General features: G+C 37.4%; 1 protein-coding gene across 1 annotated transcript in view; it reads right to left on the bottom strand.

The window, feature by feature from the left end:
- The window catches only part of LOC131039002 (uncharacterized), a 118,413-nt gene that overhangs the window by 24,486 nt on the left and 68,079 nt on the right, over positions 1-25,848 (bottom strand). Inside the window, exons 3-4 of the mRNA XM_057971635.2 lie at positions 8,250-8,391; positions 8,049-8,137 (exon numbers count right to left, since the gene is read on the bottom strand). Coding sequence (XP_057827618.2) covers positions 8,049-8,137; positions 8,250-8,391 — 231 coding nt within the window. The remainder of the gene's footprint in view (positions 1-8,048; positions 8,138-8,249; positions 8,392-25,848) is intronic.

The raw sequence follows: 25,848 nt of genomic DNA, 5'->3' as shown, positions 1-25,848 counted from the left end.
AATGGCAAATACATCGTTCCAACTTTCCGACAATATCTCGCTTGTGTGATTTTGACTTCGTATGACAAAGTTATGGCCAAAAAACCACACCTAAGTCAAAATTAAAAATTAGGGCTTGAGGGGTGCATGTTGATGTACTAATAAAATATTCTCCAAAAATTTTCTATTGCTTAGAAAAATCAACTGGCCTAAAAAAGTGACTGGAAAGTTCTTTCCCTTGTTGGAATATGCTTTGGATCATTGGAATATTCTTCCCTTAAAAAAAGGAACTTGTCTGTGACAGGAATATGCTTCAGATTCAAGGAATATTCCTTGGAATCATGCATAAGTCAAAAAAAGGTCCCCGAAATGCTGCATGTGAATGGTTGTACGACCAAGGAGAGCAGCCTTTGCTGGAAAAAAGGCTACGCATGCTTAAGGAAAGGCATTTTTAAATGCTTTCTTTAAAATAGAGCCCCACTTTTAATGATTTTTTTAAAAAAGAAAATTTTGCCCTCCATCACTAGATTTAGATTATGGAATTTTTTGTTTTTCTTGGATTTTTCCATGTATGTGCGGGTTTTTTTGAAAAAGCAACATTTGTGGAAAAAATAATAAAAAAACCAGAGATATATTTTTTTATTTTTGCCTTTTAAAGCTTTTGGACCCTATTTTTTGGATTTTCTAGAAAAACTAAAGGCCAAAAAATAGGAAAAAAAATTGATTTTGAGAAGAAAATTGAAAACCCAATAACATAAAACTGTTGTAACTATACATAGATCTAAAACTTGCCAAAACAAATTTCTTTTTCTTCAACTTCTTGGATTTTGGCAAACAGACAATCAATCTTACGGTTTTTGGGCGTTCTAAGCGCGCTGATGATGTCCAATTTACTCCAAAGTGCCCAGATTTTTTGCTGACCCCCAAATTTTGCCTCAATTTTTGTGCACTCAACCTAAAACCCAAAATTTCCACTCCTCAGATTTTGATGAAATGACAGCCAATCTATAGGTTTTGGGATATTGCGAACACAACAGCAACCTCCATTTGAGCCCAATATGCACAAAAAAATCACTCAAGGTTGAATCCCTTAAGCATGCGGGCAACAACTTAATCGATATGCTTTGATACCATGTGGAAGTTAATGTTCAAGCATACAAGCCAAGAATCATCTGCAAGCAAACAACCTATCACACAGTAGCGATCAAGCAAAGATAATATGCTCTATTACAACCAGAGGATTCTATATTATTGCACAATTCATTGGAGATACAATTCCACCACTATCTCATCCCTAGATCATTTATTCTCTTCATCCATCTTCAAGGTCCAAGAACATTCATCAAAACTATCACTTAACCTATTCATATCAATTCTTGCATTACCCTATCACACAGTAGAGATCAAGCAAAGATAATATGCTCTATTACAACCAGAGGATTCTATATTATTGCACAATTCATTGGAGATACAATTACAATGAATGAATGAATCCTTATAAGCTAGAAAAGCAAACTCTAGATAACAAAAAGCACCTAAGTTTAGCTTAAGTGAAAAAGTAATTAATGACCTAATTAATAGATAGGTAGATAATTGTCCTAATTACTAAAACATTACTAAATCTTATGTAGACTAAGATTGATTCACATCCCAATTCCACCACTATCTCATCCCTAGATCATTTATTCTCTTCATCTATCTTCAAGGTCCAAGAACATTCATCAAAACTATCACTTAACCTATTCATATCAATTCTTGCATTACCCTAGGTGAGGCCATTGCATGGAAAGTTGTGTTTCGCACCTCCAATACAATCATGTTTAATATTTACCAATGTATTCATGAAGGAATATGTGGTTTGCAATCTACACAAACTTCTCTATAGTCATGTTGCATAAAGAAGAGGTGGCACTTTCTAATCTATATGCCATAGGTTGGTCTTTAGTCATTTCATGCTCCCCTGTCCTTGTCGATAAGCAATTTAATATAATTTATTAATTAGAGAGTAGATGAAGCCAAAGTCTAGGAGTTTTTGTAATTCTTCCTTTCACAATATGCAAGACTACAAGATTCATCCTCCACAAGGTTGTCACAAGGTTTATAATCCTCATTATGTATATATGATGTGTACAAAGGACCTAGGTTAAGACCTTGCATGTCATGGTAATCCCAAGCAAAGGCCATTTTATGGTTATGTAGCATGGTAATTAACATTCCTTCTTGTTCAAGTTTGCAATGTCCCCTACCTGATTAACATAATTAATCTATTTCAATATACTAAAATTGATTCAGAGACTAATCATGAAGCCAACCATTGATATTCTTCAATTTATTAGTTATTAACAAGTGCTTATTTATTTTCCTCATTAGATGATTAATTTCATTATTCATAGTTCTTAATATAGATATCAAACCCTACTACTACTTCAGTTTTAATGGAGAAGGGTCTATGTATGCTACCAAACCGCTTAGAGACCAAATACAATAGGTTCTCTCAAAGTTTACAAATCCAAGCCCTCACCTATCTTAGGTCTATACCCTCAAGGCTTATGGGTCACTGATCCCCACCCTATCTTGGGACTTAACCTATTGCTTGGATTTGGACTGCTCCTCTTTGAAACATCTCGTCCCCATCTTCTAAAATACTGACAGTAATAACATGATTTAGACTTTAAGTATACTAACATCTCATGTATTATGAATGTGATGCTAAAAATGTGGTATATAGGAGGCATACACATATAATGAGACAATATAAAATAATTGAAAAGCTTAATTTCAAAACTAAATCAAAGATGCAAACCATAAGCCTTCCTTGAAATGTCTCATTTTCCTCTATTCTTGAGGACCTTGAAGGTGTTGGATTGATGGGCTCTCAGCGGAGCAATGACCTCCAAAATGACAACTCAAGAGTAACTGTTTGATCATGATTGACTATGGAGATGATATGAAATGCATGATTTAAGAAACATGCTATGATAAATCCAAAAGCTAAATGCTAGATAATTGAAATGCAAATTGCCTATAGTAATGATGCCTAAATTGATATGAGATGGGATCCATATTGCTCCAAAATGGGGGATATTTATAGGAATTCCAAGGCCAAAGCTCAGGTGGCAAGAATCGACAGTCCAGATTTGATCTGAAGATATCAAGGGCCAAGATTGAGGAAGTTGGAGAAGAGGTTGGAGGAAGGGACACTTGTCATCTCTGTGGTGACAAGTGTCAAGGAGCCTTGCTCATGAGAGAGCAAGTGTCCAAAGGAGGAGACATGTGGCAAAAGTGCCATGTGTCTCAAGGAGAGAATATCCACACCATGGGAGGTTAGGATAAGGAGGTTAGAATGTGCAAGATAGGATAGGGTTAGTTAGACCCAAGATTAGATTGAATGGGTTAAGTTAGGGGATGGTTAGGTTAGGTGGTTAAAGTTAGGAGCCATGTGCTCATTTGAATTTAGAAATTCAAATAATTGGAAAATGGTAATTAATCTCAACAAACTTGAGTTTGTTAATCTTAATTAGGGAATAGAAGAATTGATTAATATGGGGAGACATTAATTAATTTATAATTAATTAATCAAAGGGGGATATGAGATGAACTATATAAATAAATCATTTAGATTTATATACTAGTAGATGAATAGAGAAATTAATTAAATTGCTTGTGAATTCGATTAATTGGGAAGGGATCAAATAATTGCGTATTTAATTAACTATCTTCACACCATTTTTAGGTGTATACATTTTGCCCCTCTTTGAAGCGATGTGTGAGGAGGCATTGATTCAAAGAATAATCTCAATGTGATGATGTTGATGTGATATTGGTTTGATGGGATGCCCTAACCATTGATTGCTAAATTGTGATACGATGATGCCCCCTCGGGAGATCAATTGAGATAATTGACCTTTGGAGTTTTTGGATCTTTGCGAAATTGATTTCCCGATTAGAAATGATTTGACTTCTACAATGTTGATTGATGAGAGTGTGAGTTCTTTGATCACTATGATGTGATTTTGGATGTGATGATTGATAAAGCTTGATTGAATTGACAAGACTGATTAGATTGATAAGATCAAGATTTAGTCTGGTTTCAGGAATGACACCTGTATAAGACAAAGATGATCAAAGCGTCTGGTTTCAGGAACGATATATCCTGTATAAGACTTGATCAAAACGTCTAGTTCCAAGAAGGATTCATCTTGTATAAGACATGATAGAATGGATCAGATGAGATAAAGAACTGACATTTTGTTGATATCCTGTTGCAAGAAGATTTAGATGTTGATGTGGGTTCATATTTGAGGGGGTAGCGTAAGATTTGCATTGGGTCGACAATATTTGGAGAGATGAGTCATCTTTCTGATTGTGTATACACCTATGATGATACATTGATGATTTTTGCGATAGATTTGGCCTTGGATAAGATGATATTTTGTGATCCCATGCAAGAATGAAATGCAAGCTAAATGCAAATGCAAAAATGAAATGCAATACAGTGATCAAAACAGTCATGAAGTCATTGCTTTGTTTCATCATTGAGCCTTTAAAATGTAAGAAGTGGGTGCAAATATCAATGGTATAATTGAACCATGATGACCTGAGCACTACTTTCCTGGGTTTTGATATTGCAAGTTAGCACAAGCATCGAGGTATAATTGAACCAAGATGACCAGAGTGTTGCTTGCGTAAAATAGGCAGTATTAACCATTTCTATATGCAAGTCCGAAATGTCTTCGATGATACTCTGATGATCATTTCCTTAAACAACTTTGCACATATTAATGATTAATTTACAGACAGTAGACAAGAAAAATATCATGTTCCTTCTTCGTTCCTCTAGTCAAAGACATCTTGGAGTTACTCAGAAATCATGATAGTGAAAATCAAAATAAAATAGTTGAACAATTATCGCCAAAGTGTTAAAATCATGAGTCAAAATATATCATCCATTGATAAGTGTTTTATCATGTTTAGATTGATATGTGATAGTTAATGGTTGACAATGTGATCTTATATTCAATGTTGGATGTATATCAAGGGCCAAGATTGAGGAAGTTGGAGAAGAGGTTGGAGGAAGGGACACTTGTCATCTCTGTGGTGACAAGTGTCAAGGAGCCTTGCTCATGAGAGAGCAAGTGTCCAAGGGAGGAGACATGTGGCAAAAGTGCCATGTGTCTCAAGGAGAGAATATCCACACCATGGGAGGTTAGGATAAGGAGGTTAGAATGTGCAAGATAGGATAGGGTTAGTTAGACCCAAGATTAGATTGAATGGGTTAAGTTAGGGGATGGTTAGGTTAGGTGGTTAAAGTTAGGAGCCATGTGCTCATTTGAATTTAGAAATTCAAATAATTGGAAAATGGTAATTAATCTCAACAAACTTGAGTTTGTTAATCTTAATTAGGGATTAGAAGAATTGATTAATATGGGGAGACATTAATTAATTTAGAATTAATTAATCAAAGGGGAAGATGAGATGAACTATATGGATTTATTTACTAGTAGATGAATAGAGAAATTAATTAAATTGCTTGTGAATTCAATTAATTGGGAGGGGGAATTAATCAAATAACTGCGTATTTAATTAACTATCTTCAGACCATTTTTAGGTGTATACAATGAATATATATAAAATTAAGTATGATTGTCGTACATATTGCAGTCTATATTAATATTACTACTAAATTCTGCATAAGAACATTATCAAGCATCATATATTAAGCATACATATTAAGCACATCCTCAAGCATACCACGAAGAGCAAGGATGTTACTGCCTGTAACTTAATAACAGTTCTGATCTGATTTGATCTGATCTAATCGATGGTGATCTCACTGGATCCTTTTGATTCCTTTCCTTCATATCTCTCAATGTGAGGGAGAAGTCACACCTCTTCATCATGTATGCCCTTTGGCAAGAGACACACCCTTTCACCATTAGCACCCTTTGAAAGAGTGCAACTCTTCATTATTTCTGCCTTTTGAAAGGGACACAACCTTTCATAATCAGATCTGCACTTCTGATTTTCAAATTGTCCCCCTCTCAAATGAAGTTCTCTTTTCCCTTTTATATCTCATTGTTGAGGGAGTCGCAACTTTTACTTCCATGTCTTTTGACCATTCATTAACTTAATTAAATTTAATTAGTTATATTTAACTATATTCTTTTTTATTTTCATTTAATTTTTTTTATTCTTTTTTATTTTAATTTAATTTTTTTTATTCTTTTCTATCTTAATTTTATTATTATTATTAAATTATATTTCAAAGTAGGGACATTACAAAGTTCACCCGACTATTAATGTTTAATGGCCTATTGGAGATTATTTTGACCTGCTTTGATAATAACGAATAAGGCTACCATTGAAGCAATGTTTGAACATTGTGTTTTAAGAAATGCAGCTAGGGGGAAAGAGCTAACGATATACATGACTATCAAATACAAAGCTTGATGCTGCTACTACAGAAAAGATTTTATGCAGTGGACAAGTTCCAGCAAGTAGCTATACATTTGTGTCTTCATTCCGTAGTTGTTCTGCGCAATGTTTGAGATGACAGTATCCTCACCCTATGTCTATTTCGAGCCTCTTTTCTATAGTCATTAAGGCTTGAATTGAGCACTAACCATTATCTTCAGGATCCAGCCACACAAGGCATTCTTGGTCACTGAAAGGTTGTGCTAGAGGATACAAGATCAGTTTCTTAGTTAAGTTTCCATTTGAAATAATCATTTTTTTAAGCTACAACCAATAATGCATCAACCCTGATTTAGACACTCTTCAGATCTCTTTCAGAACTCTCCAGCTTGCTCTTCCACAACTCAATAAGTCAAATGGTGTGGATTTTGCCTCCTCAGATGTTCCGCATATGCACAATGCAGCCTTTTGAAATTTTAATCCTTTGAACAATCTCCCAAAATATCAATTGATGTACAGTCAATCTTACTGCATGCTGGCCAGCCATGCATCAGTTGCAACAAGTTCCTTTTCCAAACAAAAAAATTAAGTGAACAGTCAATTTTTTGTGTGTTGGTTGAGCGTACACAACTCGAGCATACAGCCAAAACCATGTGGTGAATGTTTTTCTTTATCCTGGCTCAATTTTTTCCAAAACTAATGGAAAATAAGCCCTCCCGTAGCTGAATAGGGGCAAGTCAACACCACTATTTTGCACATCCATTTAGCACAAAGAGACATGCTTGCTGAGTTTTAAATGTCAAATGTGAACCATTGTGGTTATAAAAGCCCTGCCTAACCACTCCTTCTAGACCTCCTCTTCTTTTATCTCCTCTGATAATGAGTTACTGTTTTCCTCTTCTATTTTCTCTTAGCATGGTCTTTTCAACTAATGACAAAATATTAATCAATCTTCTATCTGTGGTTATTTTTCACCACCTATATTTGTATAATTTCCTTTAGTATTGTTCTCAAAATATGGTGTCCATATTTGATACAAAATCAAATACAAAACCTCAACCCTATGTATTAATGTAACCCATCCTTTATACAGAAAACATGTAACTCATAATATATTAATATGGCATTGTTGTCAGCATCAAATTAATTACAATTCAAGGAAAACAGGGTATAGATCTGTTGCTGTTTTCCCATAGCAATGCAAAGGCAACTCTCACTGGGTGAAACTTATGGGAACCCTTGATGGATACCATCAATTCTTTGGCCATCAATTCTTGTGCACTCTTTTTGTACCAAGATTAAACATAGGTGCTTCACATATAGCCATACCCATTGATTAGGTACTCAAAGAACAAGATAATCCAATTAGTATATGTTATAACTTATAAATCTCAGAGATATCAAAACAAAAATCAATCAGAATTTAAAGGCTGAATGATATAGTAAATTACCAAATATTCTTCTGTTTCATTTCATCACCAAGATGTACAATACTTCACATCATAAAATGCAGTATAACATACCACAGAAACAAAAGCAATTCGACACATGCAAGGCATCATAAAGTTGAAAGAAATCACGTAAAGCAACCAACAAGAATTTAATACACAAAATAATCACTTGTGTATTTCAGTGAAATCATATCAGATACATACATCACCTCTGTCAAAGTCTCCACCCTGAATCATAAAGTCTTTAATAATACGGTGAAATGAAGATCCTTTGTATCCAAACCCTTTCTCTCCTGCCAATTCAATCAGCCAAAAAATTCAAACAATAACTCTATACCAGCTTCTTGCACGTAGGTTACCCAGAGACAAAATTAACATAAAAATGAGTCAATAATATAACCAAACCTGTACATAATGCACGGAAGTTCTCTGCAGTTTGTGGTACATCCTCACCAAAGAGCCCCAACACTATCCTTCCTGCAGGAACGCCTCCAATATCGACATCAAAAAAGCATTTCATTGTCACCTTAGACTGCAAAGCCGCATCCTGTATGATTCAAGAACAACTGATCCCTTAATGCATGATGAACAACCCTAAAACAAGAACAACTCTGGGGCATATTATACTTTAAAAGTAGATCATATTTATGCAGTAATTGTAGCTTGCAAAGCCAAGTCAATCTGCCTATAAAACAAACATCATATCTTGCTGGGCATGTACCTATGATAATGGCCTCTTCTAAAAGAACTTAACCACTTAAAGAGTTATGAACAAAATTTTCCAATACAAGCATTATGTCTCCCAGTTTTCAAATTGCAGTTTTTTATGATACTTAAGCACTTATGCTTGTAACATTCTGAAAAGGATATGTTGCAAGTAGTTACATCTCTTTTTGTGAACATTCTTATGAAAAACCCATTGAGATGTTCAATAAATAGAAGGGCATTCTTTATAATACAAGACAATCCAAGCTAATCACGACTTTCTAAGCAATATATCAATCCCGATTGAGTTTTTTGTAATGGTATTTTTTGATATGCCATTACAATAAATATCTCCAAGTTTAAATTTAAAAGATAAACACTTCCTGACAATAAATATATTTTCACATTCTGCCAAAGGTTTCCTAATTTCGAGAAGTTTTATCAGATAACATGAAACCTTTTCCTAAATGTGACTGGTTGAAGATTCTTTCATTATTTATAATTTTATATTGCTAAAAAGTTGTTAAAATTTGAACATGCATCTCATGAAGATGCTGCTCCTGACTTTTTTCAAAATCTAATACAGTAGCTTTCTTTTAAATAAAGGAGGGCTGCTTTGTTAACCTTGCAAAAAAATGGCCTTAACACATTGCTGTGGTAAAGATTGATTTAAATTATATAGAAGCAAATCTTCTATCTACCATTTTGACAATATTTAACTATGGCTATGAAAGAGAACTGTTCTATATTTTCATTTAATATCTATCTGCACGTCTATTGCTTTTGTAAATGTTATTCAAATTTATGTTCAAATCTGAAGTTGTAGGAGTTTAGATATTCTTTTTACTGTTTTATTGACTGTTACTTCTAATATTGCAGGTTGCTGTAGACGACATTTATTAATTTCGATGATCGCTACAGCATTCCACACGGCATATACTTATATGAGATGCTCACCATTCAAGGCATGCCTTGACCGGACATGTCTCTTGACATGCCCGATGAAGGCATGTCTTGATCGGTTCACAAGCATCGTTTCATTAAAGCGTTTTACCGATAACTATCGGTTCATGTCAAATGCTATTTAATATTAACAACCGATAACAAATCGGTATGATGCGAGATTAATATGATAACTATTATAGTTATCATAAATCCAATCTGTTTAATTACAATCACATCACAGAATATGAAATATGGTCATAGCATGATTTGGTAATGATGTCCAAGTGTCGAAATGTGCAATCCGATGCTTGGCCTGTGAAATGCATATAAAGATGATTATAACAAGTTTATTCACTCAATCATGAAGTCTACCATTAGCTTGTAGTTAAATCGATAAGGTAGATGATTGAATGAGAGATAAATGAAGTCTCTCATTCAATCATTTATCTTACCGAAGCTACTTAGTTTCAACACTCCCTCTTAGCTAGGGAAGATAACTGGCGACCTATGTAAACATTGAAATAAGCATCACATTTCTCATAATAGAATGTATTACATTACCTCGTAATACAAGGGATCATATCACATATGCTCGTGACATGATGTGAAACAAATTCAGAAACCTGCAAAGAAATTGGAGCGCATGCAGAGGAAGGTTTACAAAAGTGTAATGAAAACTAAAACAATAATGAAGACAAAAAACCGTGATAGGTATACGAAAGCATTGTCAAGTGTACAAGGAACAGAGGTTAAATGAACAAGAGGACAGTCGGATAGAGGTCCCTGCCATGCTCATTCTGAAGGTCAAGTTCATTGTTTTCTGTGACAGTGATGACAGGGGCAGATAGCAGCCTGTATGAGCATGTAGACAGTCATGTCCTAAATCATGAAAATTCAAGGCCATATAATGTAAGGAAGAGATAAGTATTGTGGAGTCCAACCATGAAAACTTCTTGTATTTGCATTTTCGGGGTATCAAGAAGGTTTTCAAGGCAGAAATCTAAAATGATTTCCTTAATTATGGCCATGGGGGGCCTTTGTTGCTGTTGTAGTGGTAATAATAAAGTTGTTGCGAGCTGTCATAACATTGTTTGAAGTATATAAATCCTATTGTGCATGCTGAAGTTATAGCTATAAGAAAAGCATACAAATTGAAGGTGAACAAATTCAAGTCCCAGACAATTGAGCTTTCGACAACTTGCATCAAGTGGAGAGCAAGTACGTGTTAGCCACTTCTCAATCTATGTATACAGTGAAAAGTCATGCACATAGGAAGATTCTCCACTAAGGCAAATGTAATATCCCCCTTAATTTTTTTTTATTTTTAACACAACAAGATTCACCTATTAAGGTTAGAATAATCAAACTTGTGGAGAAAGGGAATGCTGAAAGTAACCCTTTCACTTTTTGATCACCAAGGGCAGAGCATGGCAGGGTGAGAGCATACGGTGTCAAGGGGATTGTTAGCTCAAATAACTGCTGGAAATGAAATCTCAAATACAATACTAGGCAGCAAGCTAGCCCCTTCCGCTCATCCAGCGGATGTAAGAACTTCTACAGCAGTGTGGCGGTGCAACCAGCCAATTAGAAGATTACAAATTGTAAGAACAACAATCACTTGACCGCTTATTCAGCAAGAGGACTAGAAATGAAATAGCCATCAACTCCACCGCTTATTCAGCAGGAGGACTGAAAATGAGATAACAAATCAACTCTACCGCTTATGCAGGAGGAGGACAGTATTACAATATTCAAAATAGGCGGCAAAGCCAGCCTCTTCCACTTATGCAATGGGACAAAGAGCAATAATCCAATTAGATACCTGTTAATACTACTAACCAGCTTTACAACGCACGATATGGATTACAATTTACAGGAAATCACTATTTCAAAAATAGGCAACAAGGCCAACCTCTTCCACTTATGCAGTGGGACAAGAAAGAACGATAGAAACTGTTGTTAGTACTACTACCATCATTACAATATGAATCATAGCATATAAGAGTGATGAACCAACTGCAATAACATGACCAACAGCTGCAAATGAAACCAAGTCCTTTCTCTTCACACCAATGAACTCACACACCCCAAAACCAACTCCAAACACCAAAAACTCTAATTCTGATATACTCCCAGCATGCTGAAAACACACATACCAGCAACACCAAATCCCACTAAAACACTCACAACTCACCCAATTCTTAACCAAATGACACGAAATTGAAAGCAAATGATCACTATGAGGTAGGCGATCGTTCCTAGGACAACAAAACATGGCAAACCGACCCCAATAATTTATGCACACATTCAAAAGTGCTCAGCCACATGGTACGGCCCGCTAAGGTACGATTTTGCAAAAATAGAATCCAAAACACCATTTTAAGCTCTATAAACTTGCAAAATGAATCGCCTAAACCAAAAAGAAAGACAGATGAAATACCCAAAACGAGGAGAATGACACACTGAGACTTGCAACCCAAAATCCACTTCAGTACACTCCACGACTAGCAACAAGAACACACTACAGCACTCTCAAAAATCAAAAATCTAATATATAAATCTGCAACATTATCTTCAATCCACTCCTCTGAATGAAGAGCAGTGTCTGGCTCGACTAGTTGTTGTATTGCAAGCAAGAAATCAAGCTATAGCTAGGAGGTAAGCGTTCCCCAAAGCTTTCACTCTGCATTTCATTATAAAAATTCTTGGATACCAAAAACAAGAGCCCAACACTCTTTAGACTTTGTGTCTACAAATTCAAATTCACATTCCCACCAAATGAACGCCAAACCCAAATGCACATTCACTTCACATTATTTTGAAATTACATTTCATTTCTTCTTTCTTCAAATCGACCTTCTCATAGACTTTGTGTCTACAAATTCAAATTCACATTCCCTCCAAATGAACGCCAAACCCAAATGCACATTCACTTCACATTATTTTGAAATTACATTTCATTTCTTCTTTCTTCAAATCGACCTTCTCATAGGAGCAAATATACTTTATAAAAATGACAATAAAATCATAATGTGGCATCCAAGGTAGATAAGTGAAATATATTATAAAATTAACTTATTTCTCCGTAAGGCATCCATCTTGCCTTATTAATATTTCACTTTAGAAAAAATTTCCTCAACAATAAACTGCCCAATATATAATTAAGGAAATGACTTAGATATCAATATAACTTAAGCAATCCCTTTAAAACAAATCGTCCAACCTTTGCCTTAAGTTATAATTTAATTTAAAACACCATTTTTCATCAAATACTGAACTTGCCAAAACAAACTCCAAGGATATGGGGAAACAAGCTGAGAGAATTGCCCTGCCAGAAATAGTCACTGAACTGAGTTGAAGAACCCTTGGCAAGAATAGCACCAAAAATGCTTGGAAGACCAACTGCTCAAACTAACCTGTCGGAAATAGCCATCTGAACAAGCCTGCTGACATCCTGCTAAAAATAGTACTTACTAAAAATAGCATACTGCTAAAAATAGTAAGTGTTTCCAAAGTGATTGTAACCACATTCTAAGCAGTCGTCACACTTACTAAAAATAGTAAGTCCAAAAAAAGTCACCAGATGCAAATGCATGACAAACCATCTTGAAGCTCTCTGAAAACCCAGAAGGAATCCAGAATCCAAACATCCAAACTCCCACATACATCCCCTGAAAAACACCAAAGATTCCTCCTAGAAAATAGGAAACCCTGATTTCTACTCTCGACTGTTGTGACCATTATTCACACATCACCCCATTGCAAATGGGGACCCTATCCTTTCTAGCTTTCTAGGGCTTTTGTTAGTGCTTGTGGCCTTCCGCTTCGAGTTCTGCTCATTTTTGTCAAGTTTTGAACGATTTGAGGCTAAAGGATTGAACGTCAATTTTTGCAAGCCAAGTGATACCAAAGTCCGAACACCGTCAAAGTGCCTAGAAAGGCCAAAGGACAAAGATCGCAATTGATTTGAACAAATTTGAACAACTTTCTATTTTTAGAAAGTTTGCTTTTTGTTTTTTCCTATTTTTTAGGAAGTTTCGTTTTTGGCATTTTTAACCCAATCCCCGGTATGGCTATTTTTAGAAAGTTTTCCCTATTTTTTAGGGATACCTACTTTTTTCTTTTTTGGAGTGGGGACCTAGGGTTTGCATTGATACCACTGCCCTGCTTCGATCACAATCAAGAATTTCCAATTTTTGACCTAAAAAGCTAGGTTCCTACATTTTAGGGGTCATGATGCTTCAGATGGTTTGCCTGAGTATGGATTTCGAATTTCTAATTTATCTGGTTAGAATTCAAGAAATTGTGGAATTTTGAAGTTTTTTCTAAATATTTTTTCTAAGTCTGGCTAATGAGTGATGGTGAGTGTTATGGCAGGTGATGAAAAGTCCACCCAAGGTGCTGACAATGGAGATGTCCAAAAGTCCGCCCTAGGAAGTGAACATGAGAAACTCCGCCCTATGCAAAGAGTCATGAAAGTCCGCCATGCTTGATGAAGTTTAAAGTCCGCCATACTCAATCATGATGATGGAAGTGTCTTGAAACTCTGCCCTTGAAACAAGCCTTCAAAAGGTCTGCCCATGATGCCAAGCCTGAAAGTCCACCCTCTTCAAGATCACTAGGAAGTTCGCCTAGGTGGTCATTCAAAACTCCGCCCAAGCATAATGATGGAGGTGTCTTCAAACTCCGCCCTACTTGGTGATCTCCCAAAAGTCTGCCCTAGGGGTAGTATGAAAGTTCGTCCATGAAAGAGGCAGTCTTAAACTCTGCCTATGGTCATGAACAAGTTAAAGTCCACCATGAAGTTGGAAGCTCAAAAATCCGCCCTCCATGAAGTTGCCAAGCCTTCAAAAGTCCGCTCTATGGATGAAGTGAAAGGTAGTCTAAGGCAAACAAAATTCCGCCCTCCTTGATGAAGTCTCCAAAGTCCGCCTTGGAGGTAGACTAAAAGTCCGCCCTACTGGGTGAAGCCTCCAAACTCCGCCCAAGGTGCTGATGAGTGGATGTCTAAGAAAGTCCACCATGTGAAGAGATGCTCCAAAAGTCCACCCTATGGATGAAGAAAAGGTGTTCAAGGCAAGAAAGTCCGCCTCAGGGTGAGGAGATAGCAAGCATGATGATGAAGTTCTCAAATCCCAAATGGTGGTCTTCCAAAAGTCCGCCCATGATGTCAAGTCTCCAAAGTCCGCCTTGGAGGTAGAAGAAAAGTCCGCCCTCCTTGGTGAAGTCTCCAAAGTCCACCTTGGAGGTAGAAGAAAAGTCCGCCCAAGCAACAAGAAAGATGTCTCAAAAATCTGCCTAAGTCAAAGGTGAAGCCAATACTTCCTAAGTATTGAGAATGGGGAATATTCCTTGGTGATATCATCCAAATCTTCATGGAACTTGAACCGAATCCCAAATTAGAAAGTTTCTAGGAAGATATTTGAAAGATCAAGTTCGGATATATAGACTAAAATCAATTTAGAAACTTGCACGAGAATAAGATTTTCGAACTTAAAGAGATGACAAGCCAACTGAAGTATAAAATGGAAACTTTCTTTGTGGATACAATGGATTGAGGATGAATTAGAAACATGAATTGGAAAAGATCTGCGTGTTTCTAATTGCAGATTCGAACTTCATTACAAATACATTCTTCACTTCTTCATTCTCACACAAAAGTTCAAACTTTTTGAGCAAACTAAGAGAAATATTGAGAGTTATTTTTCAGATCGAGGGACATTTTGAAGAAGATTTTGTAGATTGGAGGTGTTGCAAGGTGATCTCTTGGAGGTCGGGCAAACTTTTTAAGGAATTTTAATTTATCACCCTCATTCTTATCAACTATCTGCAGATTTTTGGAGTTGAACCAGCTGATAGAAGGCAGATTAGTCAAAACTTCTGAGTTTTCTTGAAATTCCTTCTATCTTCTCGCCTTATTCTCATTCATTCGAAGGTGAAGTTGGTTTTAAATACAGATTTATTGCATTTTCTGAGTTTTCCAGATTCGTTGGAGGTATTTTTGTGGATTTATTCAAATTTTCAGTAAGAAAGATCATTTTTGGACTAAATGGGATGAGGGTTTTCAAAGTTATAAAACCTGGTTTTTGGATAGCAAATCGTAAATGTCCCGAGTGGGGAGTTTACATGTGAAAATTCCATTTTCATGACTAAGTATGAAAGTGAAGTAAAAGCTCCAAGCACTTAGCCATTCGCAACCTCGATTTTTTTTAATCTAAGTTCTGATTTCTAAATTAAGCTTCATGTTTATTCGCAGATTTCAGGCACGATGAAGTTCCAAGTAGACAAGGATGCTCCTCCTAAATCGAGAATGAACTCAAAATGGAAGAATATCAGCGATACCAACCTCGAGCATATCAATCTGAGAGAGTTTAAAAAGCAGATATTCGGCTTAGATAACCTTGTGCCTATCGTGTTGTGACGTTTTCACACATCGCCCCATTTCAAATGGGGACCCCCTTCTTTTTAGGCCCTCCCGGTTTTTTGGCTTGCGTTTTTGTGGTCTTTTCGTAGTAGTCTTGTCAATCTCTCTGCTTTGCAAGTGTTTGGGGATCATATTGATTAAATCTGTTTTTTATTTGAGCGAATTCGGCTAAGTCTAGGACTCGTTTTGTGAATTTTAGGGTTTTTGCCTTCTGTCCTAGATTTTAGGGGTTTCTGTTAGGGTTTTGGAAAAACTGAACATACAACTAGAATCAGGACCCTTCAAGGAACCTCCCAGTAAAATTTGAGCCAAAACGGAGCAACTTTCTATTTTTAGAAAGTTCCTATTTTTTAGGGATTTTACTGAGTCCTGGATTGGTCTAATTTTGCCAAAAATCAAACTTACTATTTTTAGTAATTTCTATTTTTAGTAAGTTTCTATTTATAGTAAGTCATTCATGCGTCCTGTTTTAGGCTCTAACTCTGACATTTTGGAAAAGTTTCTATTTTGGGAAAGTCTATTTGTGGCAGGATCAGGCTAGCAGACAGCGAAGAATCAACATGCACAATCACTTCTAAATCTAGAAAGTTGAAAGCAGACAGGTAGGGGTCTAAAATGGCTAAGTATGAGAATCATCCCTGAAGTGGAAGGCACAAAATTGTTCTAAGTCTGGAAAATCCACCTTCAAAATCCCAAAGTGGCATCTCAGCACAGACAGTGGTCAAAATTTGGCTAAGTTTGGATCTCCTATTCCAGAAGAGGAAAGCAAGCATGATCATCCAAGTCAAGAAATTCACATCAATCCACTAATGTCATCCTGATCTGAAAATGGCCTGAAATTTGACTAAGTCTGGAAATTTGGAAGATCTTCCAAATTCCAGAATTTGCATTATGATTCCTATGGACCTGAAACCACTCTCAAACATCCTGAAAGTATATATGAAAAATAACTTAAAGTTCTTTTTCCTTTCTTATACTCAAATGTTATATTTCATATATATATCCTGACGAAGAGCCTAAAATAGTGGAAAAATCCACCTCTCCATGGACATCTCCAAAATGCGCCCAGGTATGGGCTAGGGCACTAAAACCAAGAATGCTTTCACAACTGCAATTTTCCATCATTCCTTGGACATGGCAAAAATGCGCCCAGGTCAGGCCTGGGGCGCTAAAACCAAGAAAGCTTTCACAACTGCAATTTTCCATCATTCCTTGGACATGGCAAAAATGTGCCCAGGTCAAGCCTAGGGCGCTAAAACCAAGAATGCTTTCACAACTGCAATAATCCATCATTCCATGGACAAGGCCAAAATGCACCCAGGCATGGGCTGGGGCGCTGAATCCAAGAAGCCATTCACAGAAAGAAAATTCATGAATCCTTGGCGTGGTAAAATTTCACCCAAGCAGAAATTTTGAAATTTTGCCTAAGGCACGAAATCCAAGGAGTCAAGGAGGAATAAAAAGAAGAATTCCCCTCAGGCGAATTTTCAGTTATGCTATTTTTAGACATCAAATCTCAGCCAAATATGGAAATTTTCATAGATTCAGAATCGGGGTGAAATTCTTCACCCAATGAACCTGGCTCCTAAATTTTAGGAGGATCCCTAAAAAATAGGGATGTTGAAAGGGAGACATGGACAATTCACAAAACAATGAATTCCTTCCTTCATAACAGAATTCCAGGAAAGATGAAAATTTGGCTAAGTAATGAATTCCTTCCTGCAGGGCATAATTCCAAAGGTGAAAAATTGACTAAATGTTGGAAATTCCTTCCTTCATGACAGAGTTCCTGAAAAAGGTGAAAATTTGGCGCTGTGTTGGAAATTCCTTCCTTTGGGACAGAATTCCAGGAAAGATGAAAATTTGGCTGTGTATTGGAAATTCCTTCCCTCGGGACAAAATTCCAAGCAAGGAAGAAATACACCCAAGGATGAATTGAACATAAAATTTCTAAGGCAAGGAAGGAATCAAGGATGAACTGAACAAGAAATTTCCCCTCCAAGGAAAAAAATTTGAAAAATCCATTCTCGAGCATCAAATCACATCCAAATTTCAAAAGTTTTACAGATTTGGATTCGTAGGAGAATTTTCTCTCCTGTACTACGAAACCCTAATTTGGAAATTTTCCTAAAAATTAGGAAATGTGCAGAATTGATGAAGAAACATTCTCTGAGCAAGGAAAGTTGAAGAGACTTCAAGAAAATTCTTCCTGAATCGAATTTTCCCTCTCCAACAATTCCACATGTGCAGGAGCGGATAGACGACGGCAGAGTCCATTTGCATGGCAAGGATCTATTGAACACGTGGCAGTAGAGTGGCGCATTCATTACCGGAATATTTGACCAAATGGCGACCCAGTCATTGCATGTTGAATTTATGGTAGATTCCTTTTGCATGCAGTCGCCGCATGTGGAAATGATGGATCATTTATGACATAATGGGGTGATTTTTGCATGGATGAATATTCAATGCATGTTGGACGAATTTGAAGGAGGTGGTGCATTTAATGCACAATGGATGCTATTTTGGGTATTTTTGAATTAATTGTATATGGGCATGATGGGTTATTAATTGGAGATTCCCACCTTGTTGCATCATGTGTGGAGAATCTTTTGGGCAAACCCTAATTAGGGTTTTGCATGTAGCCAGGGCTTGAAGCCTATATAAGGGGTGACCCCCCTCATTTGTAGAGGAGGGAGCTTTGTATGAAATTGTTGCGATAAGTTTTGAGATAATAACAGTGAAACATTGTTCTCTGATGGTGTCCACTTAAGTTATTTTTTCAAAGCTTGCATGGTTTCACCTTCCTCACTTAGATTAGAAATAGTAAAGTGCTTTGATTTCAATGGAGAATGTAATGGTGTCTGATGAATTTCCATGGTTCATACTTTTTGCATCTTGCTGATTGTAAGTTGCAATGTAAAGTTAGCCTGAACCCCCAAATTTGTGCTAAGTTCAATTGTGAATAGTCGTTTGGATTGCACCGTGTTGGGTATTCAGATGCACTTTTCTCAATATGAAAATTCTCCAACATCCTCAAAAGATTGCACCGGTTCTTGCGGAGTTGTAGTTGATCTTGGCAAAGCAGAGCTTGGTTCATTTGGAATTTGTCCACCAGAGCACTATTCATTGTTATCACTGCCTTTAGGAGTAGATTTAGATCCTTCTGAACCCTTTCCCTTTTTCTTTCAGTTCATTTTGGACCGTTCGAAGCAATAGCATCGCAGAATTGCCATATCCGATGATGGAGTTCCAACCACAACAAAGAAGTGAAAGAACGATGCACACGTAAGGCCCCTTGGATTACCAACAATCACATCGACCAACTGAGTCACGTCCACGCATTGAAGGAACCTTGGAGTCAATTGTTTGAACTTCTTGCAATCTTAGCATGCAATCGTACTTTGATCAAGAGAGAGTGAAGTGACCGTTAGGCAACTTTATTTTGTGTTCGACGCTGTCATAAAAAACACGTCAACATATCGTGACCACGCGAAAGATGATGAAGAGTGGTATGCATGTTGTCGGCTTTCTCCCTACCATGCAGTGCACAGAGTTAGTAGCTAAGTGTGCTAGGCACTACAACCCTGTCAATAGAGATATTGTCGCACCAAATGGAAGAGTGTTGGCAAACATCAGCAATGAAGCCATAAGGGAAGCTTTCAGAATTCTAGAATATCATAATGTTGTATATGTAACCAAGGATGAAGCTGATCGAATGTATCAAGGTCATTTGGAGGAGTACGACGCCATCGTCAATCATTCTTGGCTGGACAAGCCAAGGAAGGGTGCCTCCAAACTACAAAGGAAGAGATTAGTAAGGGCGTATTTCAAAGAGCATATCGGAGATATGATTGTCTTGTTGAACAGGATAATGGGTAATCCTCAAGGCGCTCCATTTGAGCCTTGGATGTATTATTTCATAAACGAAATAATGAACGGACTCAAGATGATAGACTAGGCTCGAATGATAAGCGATAACTTGCACAGCCATCTGAGAAATTTGGAGGCAGATAGGACCTTTTACATGAGCTCATACTTGTTCTATTCTCTGGCTAGAACTTACAGATACAGAGGCCTCACCTGTAGAGGAGAAGTGGGAAATAAAAAGAATCAATTTCCTGTCTATGACTGTTATCCTCAGCTTCACATGGAAGAAAAGTTTCATTTCAAGAGGGTAAATGATACATTTTTTATGCACATCACACGAACATTGCAAGGTGGAATGCATCAGAGACTCTCTCAAGAGTCTATGGACTTCATAAGCAGATTCGGGTATTGGTATATTCAATATCCGAAGTTCACCTATATCAGAATTCAGGGGTTTTCCGGATCTCCCTATAAGCTCCTAGCCTACCCTACCAACTAGAGGGCTATATGACAGTTCAAAGAGATAAGCAGAAAAAGGCAAGAACCTCCTCTCTTGTGATTGGAAATGGACTAGAGACGTGCCCGTCATCACAAGCCGTCACCACTGTAGAGATAGAGTTGGCTTGGTACCCTTTCTACCAGTACAAAGCAAAAAAGAATTTTGATCCATTCCATAAGATGAAAAGGGTAGAAGGGATAACATTCGAGCACAGAGCTGATTTGGAAGATTATTGGGCTAACACAGCTGATAGTTTCGAAATCAGGAGGAGATTTTGGTCAAGGATTCCCTTGAGTATGGTGAGAGCAATGGAAGTATTCAAAGTTGTTGATCAAATAGAAGACAGCCCTGAGCTTCAACAGTTGGGCTTTGAGAAGATGAGGAATGAGCCACTGGCCTTGGTTGATTGGTCATAAGGAGAGGAGTCAAATTTGGCAGACCTCATCAGATCAGTGGTTGAATACTCCAAGTGGTGGACATCTGAGAAGACAAAACAATTGAAGTCTAAAGGTGTTGCCCTAACTTATGATTTAATGGGAATAGATGACTCTCTATCTCCCAACCCTTGTATCTCTGCAGGCAATGCTCGGAATCCAAAGAGTGATGGGTACCGAAAAAGGAAGGAATTAGTTGGAAGCTCTAGAAAGGGCAAAGGAAAGAAAGTTGTTGGGGAGAAATGTGAGTCTAACATAGGTCATTCCATTCTGAGTGCCACATCTGTTGTGCCTAACCAAAATGCAGTTGAAGAGAAAGAGATGGATGCAGATATGGGGAATAATGAAGTAAGAGTGCCATCTCCTTCGATTGAAGAAATAATGAGAGAAGCTATTCAAAGCCCGGATAAAGAACCAGTGCTTAATAAAACCACAAAAGTTGAAAAGCCTGAATCTCCAACAATTTTCTTTGATGTTATAGTTACTGGACCCGGAGGGACAGATGATGGATTTGATCAAAATACTATGGAGCAGTCAACCATTTCTAATTGGTTGAGGGCAAGGATAAGGGCTAAGGTCCCTAAGGAAACCCATTCTGAAGAGAATACAGCAGCATTTCTAGCAAAGGTGAATGAACCAGTCGTAGTTAAGCCACCTAAGCCAGTTAGAAAATTCTCTTTGATTCAGAGGTATAGTGCAAGGTTTAGGACAGTTCAAATAGTTGTGCCAAATGAAGGAAAAACTCAAGACAATATTGTTTCAGAGAATTATAAGATTACTACTATAGAGTTGGGTAAGCCTACTCAGGGCCAAGAAGTCCAGTACTTTGACGACTCTTGCAACGCCCTCAAGGCAAGGCTAGCCAAGGAGAAAGAGAAATGAAAGAACGTTGAGGAAGAGAATCAGCAATGGAGGAGATATGTTCTCCATCTAACCAGGCCACTTAACCATGAGATACCAGTCACCCCTCCGCAGCCTCTTCAGCAAGAGTCAATGAAAGATTAAGAGGACATGAAGGGCACATTCACGCAAGCTAAGGAATGGATCTCAGATGCTTCGGCATGTGCTAACATACTTGTAAAAAACTTAGTATCAGCACATGAGTCGGCTTCTTCATCGGTCAGCCGAATTCAAGACTTAGCTGCAAATTGGGAAGATGTTGAAGAAATCCAAGATGAAATACTTCCACAATTGAGGGTTATCTGAGTTCTGCCGAAGCGAAGCTTGGTAGATGCAGGTGTTGTTCAGCCTAGGGATAGGTATGATTTTAATACATGGTATTATGCTTTGGTCACCAGGATTGAAGTCCTGAAGAAATCCGAAACTAAATGTTTTGAGACAAAAGAAAGTGTCAGAGAAATTTTGGGTAAGGTGTTTCGTGTAGCATCAAAGATCTCGAAGAGAGAGGGTATACGAGAAAAAAACCTACAAGCAGAGAACCTGAGAGCCAGAATTCAGTCAAGTTTCTTCAAAGACTCGGGGATGATTGATAAGGGCGATCTCTCGAGGATTGCAAGATTTCTTCTCATTGACGAGAACTTTCTTGCCCAAGCAGTTGAGTGGGAAGGCATCCTCGCCATGTGTACTGATGATGTGGACATCATCGACTTCTAGATTAGTAACCTGCCAAATGTCACTATGGAAAAGGTTAGGCTCATCGTGTCCAGATACGTTGAATCTACAAAAAGGGAAACTGGACACTCACCACAGTGACAATAGCAGTTGTGCCACTTGTCATGTTCTCATTTATTTGAACTATTAGGGTTCTGGGAAACCCTAATTAAGGTTTGTAACTTTCAATCTGGGCCCTTGATCACTGTTTGATCTCAGTCGTTCATTAATTTTTGAAAAACTATATACGGCTACCTCCTCTCATTTGGAGAGTGTGAGGTTTTTGATGTACTGTTGCGTGAAGGTCATTTTCAAATAATATATTGCATGTGTGCTTTCTCTTAAGGCTTTGTAATCTTTGTTGTTTGAGTGATTAGCATGGTTTCAATTTCCTCAACACATTAGTTAAAGTTAATTTAGATTTGCTTTCATATTGTTAAAATTGAATGAAGGATTTGATAAGTGTTAATTGACAGTGTATCTTTGCTCATACTTTTAGTGAATGGATGATTTCCATTTCACTGTGCAAAGTTAGTCTGAGCCTATCCTCTGTGACTCAATTCTTATGAAAAGTGGTGAGGAGCATGTGAATCAAAGAAGGATTAATGGAAGAAGAAAGAAATGGGAAGAAAATAAGCGACTCTTTCAAAAGACGAAAATTATGAAGGGTTGTACTCTTCCAAAGGGTGGTAATTGTGAAATGTTTTTGACTCTTTCAAGAGGTAGAAATGATAAAAGGATGTACTCTTTCAAAAGGTGGTAATTGTGCAAGGTTTTGACTCTTGCAAAGGGCAGACCTGTGACTTCTCCCTCACACTGGAAGATATAAAAGGGAGAAGGGTTTTTTTCAGGAGGCAATGCAAGAGAGATCAATTTGGGAAATAATTTATTTTCTCAAAAAAGTACGAATGAGGGGTGGTGACTCAATTCTTATGAAAAGTGGTGACTCTTTCACCAATAAAGGAGAAATCGTTCCAAGCATTCAAGGATCACTTATCAATCATCACTCACCAATGCATCATATCAGCACTTATTCAATCCTCACTAGTGAATCCATCATAGCAATCATCAATTATCAAATCGAGCAAACAATCAATCAGCAAATCATCATCCTGAATCATCAATTCATTCAATCAATCAAACATATAAACATCTGTCATTCAAACATCAACTATTCAAGCCTCAATCATTGTAGCCTCAAATCATTCAATTATCAATCATTAAGAGTCAAGACATCAATCGTTCAAATATCACTCATCCGAGACATCAATTTGGAATAGAACTTGATTGCAGAAAATAATGATATTGAGTAGTATAAGTGTAGCAGCCACTTGAGAATACATCATCAAGATACAGCTAATTGGAAATAGTCTAGAAAATTCCTTGAGATATCATGCCTTGGATTTGTAAAGTGTCTTGTGAATAGGAAGGACGGCCAGCCTTCAGAGTTCATGAGAGATTGAGAACCCAAAATTCTTCATATCAAGTATGCCACCCCGAGATGAGTTGACCAAAAATCCTATCATGTTGGTGGGCCAGGAGGCTGAATGGACCAGAAATCTATTCCATGTTCTTGGGCTTGGTAGAGAAGGACGGCCTTCATGCATCTTATCAAGTACACCACACCGAGATGGATCAACCAAAAACTTGCCATGTTGTGTGCTGGGAGGCCAAATGGACAAGAAATCTTTTTTGTGCCTCTAGGCCTGATCAAGGACAGCCAGCCTCCAAGGTTAACCTGCAATGTCCCCAATTTTAATAGTGACTTAATTAAGTTAATTAAATAAGTGGTCCTAAATTTTAAATAATATCATAAGGACTTGTTCAATTAATTAATTTAATTACTAAATAAAGGGGGCCAAATTAAAAAAATAATAAACTTCTAGTGTCGGGCGTTTGTATCCCTTCCGGAAACTTCCCGGAGCCCAGTTATAAGGCCGAGTTTGGCATAGTTGTAGGTATGATGGTGAATTTGATGTTTTCTTTGTATTTGCGAATTCCAATTGGAGTTTGGGATTGTTGCAGTTTCGGAGGTGAAAGACTCTCCCTATTCTGTAATCGCAGTTTCGGTGGTTAGCAGCCACCCTAGTCTACTGTTGGAGATATCATTTCTGATATTTCACTCTGTACTTCATTCTCGGATCTATCTCTATCATGTGGAATATAATTACAAATATCTGGTTCTTGGCCATTCGATGTTGTTAGTGTATACTCTGTGTTGATTATTCATTCCCGCACCTGCAATAATCTTATCAACGAAGATCCTGCCGAGAGTGAAACCCGTCGAGTGACCATACGGAGTACTGTGCATACTATATGTGGTCGGGAGTGGTAACCGTATGGTATTCAGTACAGAGGTGCCAATACAAATTCTCCATACAGGTGAAGTATTGAGCCCACTCACCGTACATTGAGTTCTTAGCCACTGTGCAGGGTGAGAGTTGGGGTGTCGTACGGTTGGGAGGGTCGTCGGGACATTACGTACGACTGGGAGAGTTGTCAGTACATTACAGTGGTATCAGAGCCAAAATCCTGCCAGCCTGTGGAATGCTTGGGATGACTACAGAAATGGAACAAAGGGATAATAAAATTGCTGCCAATAAAATCACCAAGTGGTATAACAAATATCACAAGAGGAAGAATCTTCTAACATTTCAAGAATATCTAGTTCTAATAGGAAAAAGTATACCTGTGCATGAGGAGGTTATCAGAATCTTTGATGAATACTCAAGTGAACATGAGGAGATGATAGGTACTTGTTGACGTGTATTTTGTACACCATCATACACAGAATAAAATACCTAAAGGCATCTTATCCTCTCTTGAGAAAATAGTCTCTAACTGCTGAAGATCTGCAAAAAGGATCAGTTAGGTGGACTCCAAGGTTCTTTTAGTGGGGTCTCCACGTGTGGATAAGCTCCAGTGGTATGATGTGATTTGCTGGAATCACAAGGGGACTTACATTGAACTTCCAATCTGCTTTGCTGGAACACAGGCTCTTACTAGCTTAGATTAAAAAATGGAAAAAGGATGGGGGTGAAGAGAGGATCTAATCTTAATACTAAGAATGTAGGAGCAATGATTGATTTTGATGAAACTCTAACTAGGTCTTGTTTTGACATCAATGGAACATCTACACAAGGCTAGTGCGATCTTCTATGGGAAGCTTTATGATGTTCAAATCATCACCGCAGCCATAGATACCATCCAAGTTGATGCATATCAATGGAGAGGCGACAAATTGAAATTGAGCTTGAGCTGAACGATTCCAGTTGACTACACAAGGCAAGTCTGCAATCAACAAACTGCTAGTAGTATGGGTATACGAATTCCACCATCAATCAATAACATTTCCTCCATTCATCTAATCATCTACCATCTAAGATTGAAGACTCAACAAGAAAGCATGCAAATTGCAAGAAAACGACATATTTCACCATTACTTCAATGAAAATGGAGTTTGTTTACAATCAATGGCAACAATTTCTTGCCTTGTCCTCCTATTCTACTATCTAT

The sequence above is a fragment of the Cryptomeria japonica genome, chromosome 4, assembly GCF_030272615.1.
Source record: "Cryptomeria japonica chromosome 4, Sugi_1.0, whole genome shotgun sequence".
In the NCBI taxonomy this organism is placed as follows: domain Eukaryota; kingdom Viridiplantae; phylum Streptophyta; class Pinopsida; order Cupressales; family Cupressaceae; genus Cryptomeria; species Cryptomeria japonica.
The sequence above is the reverse complement of the archived record's forward strand: the minus strand, read 5'-3'. Positions and strand labels throughout refer to the sequence as shown.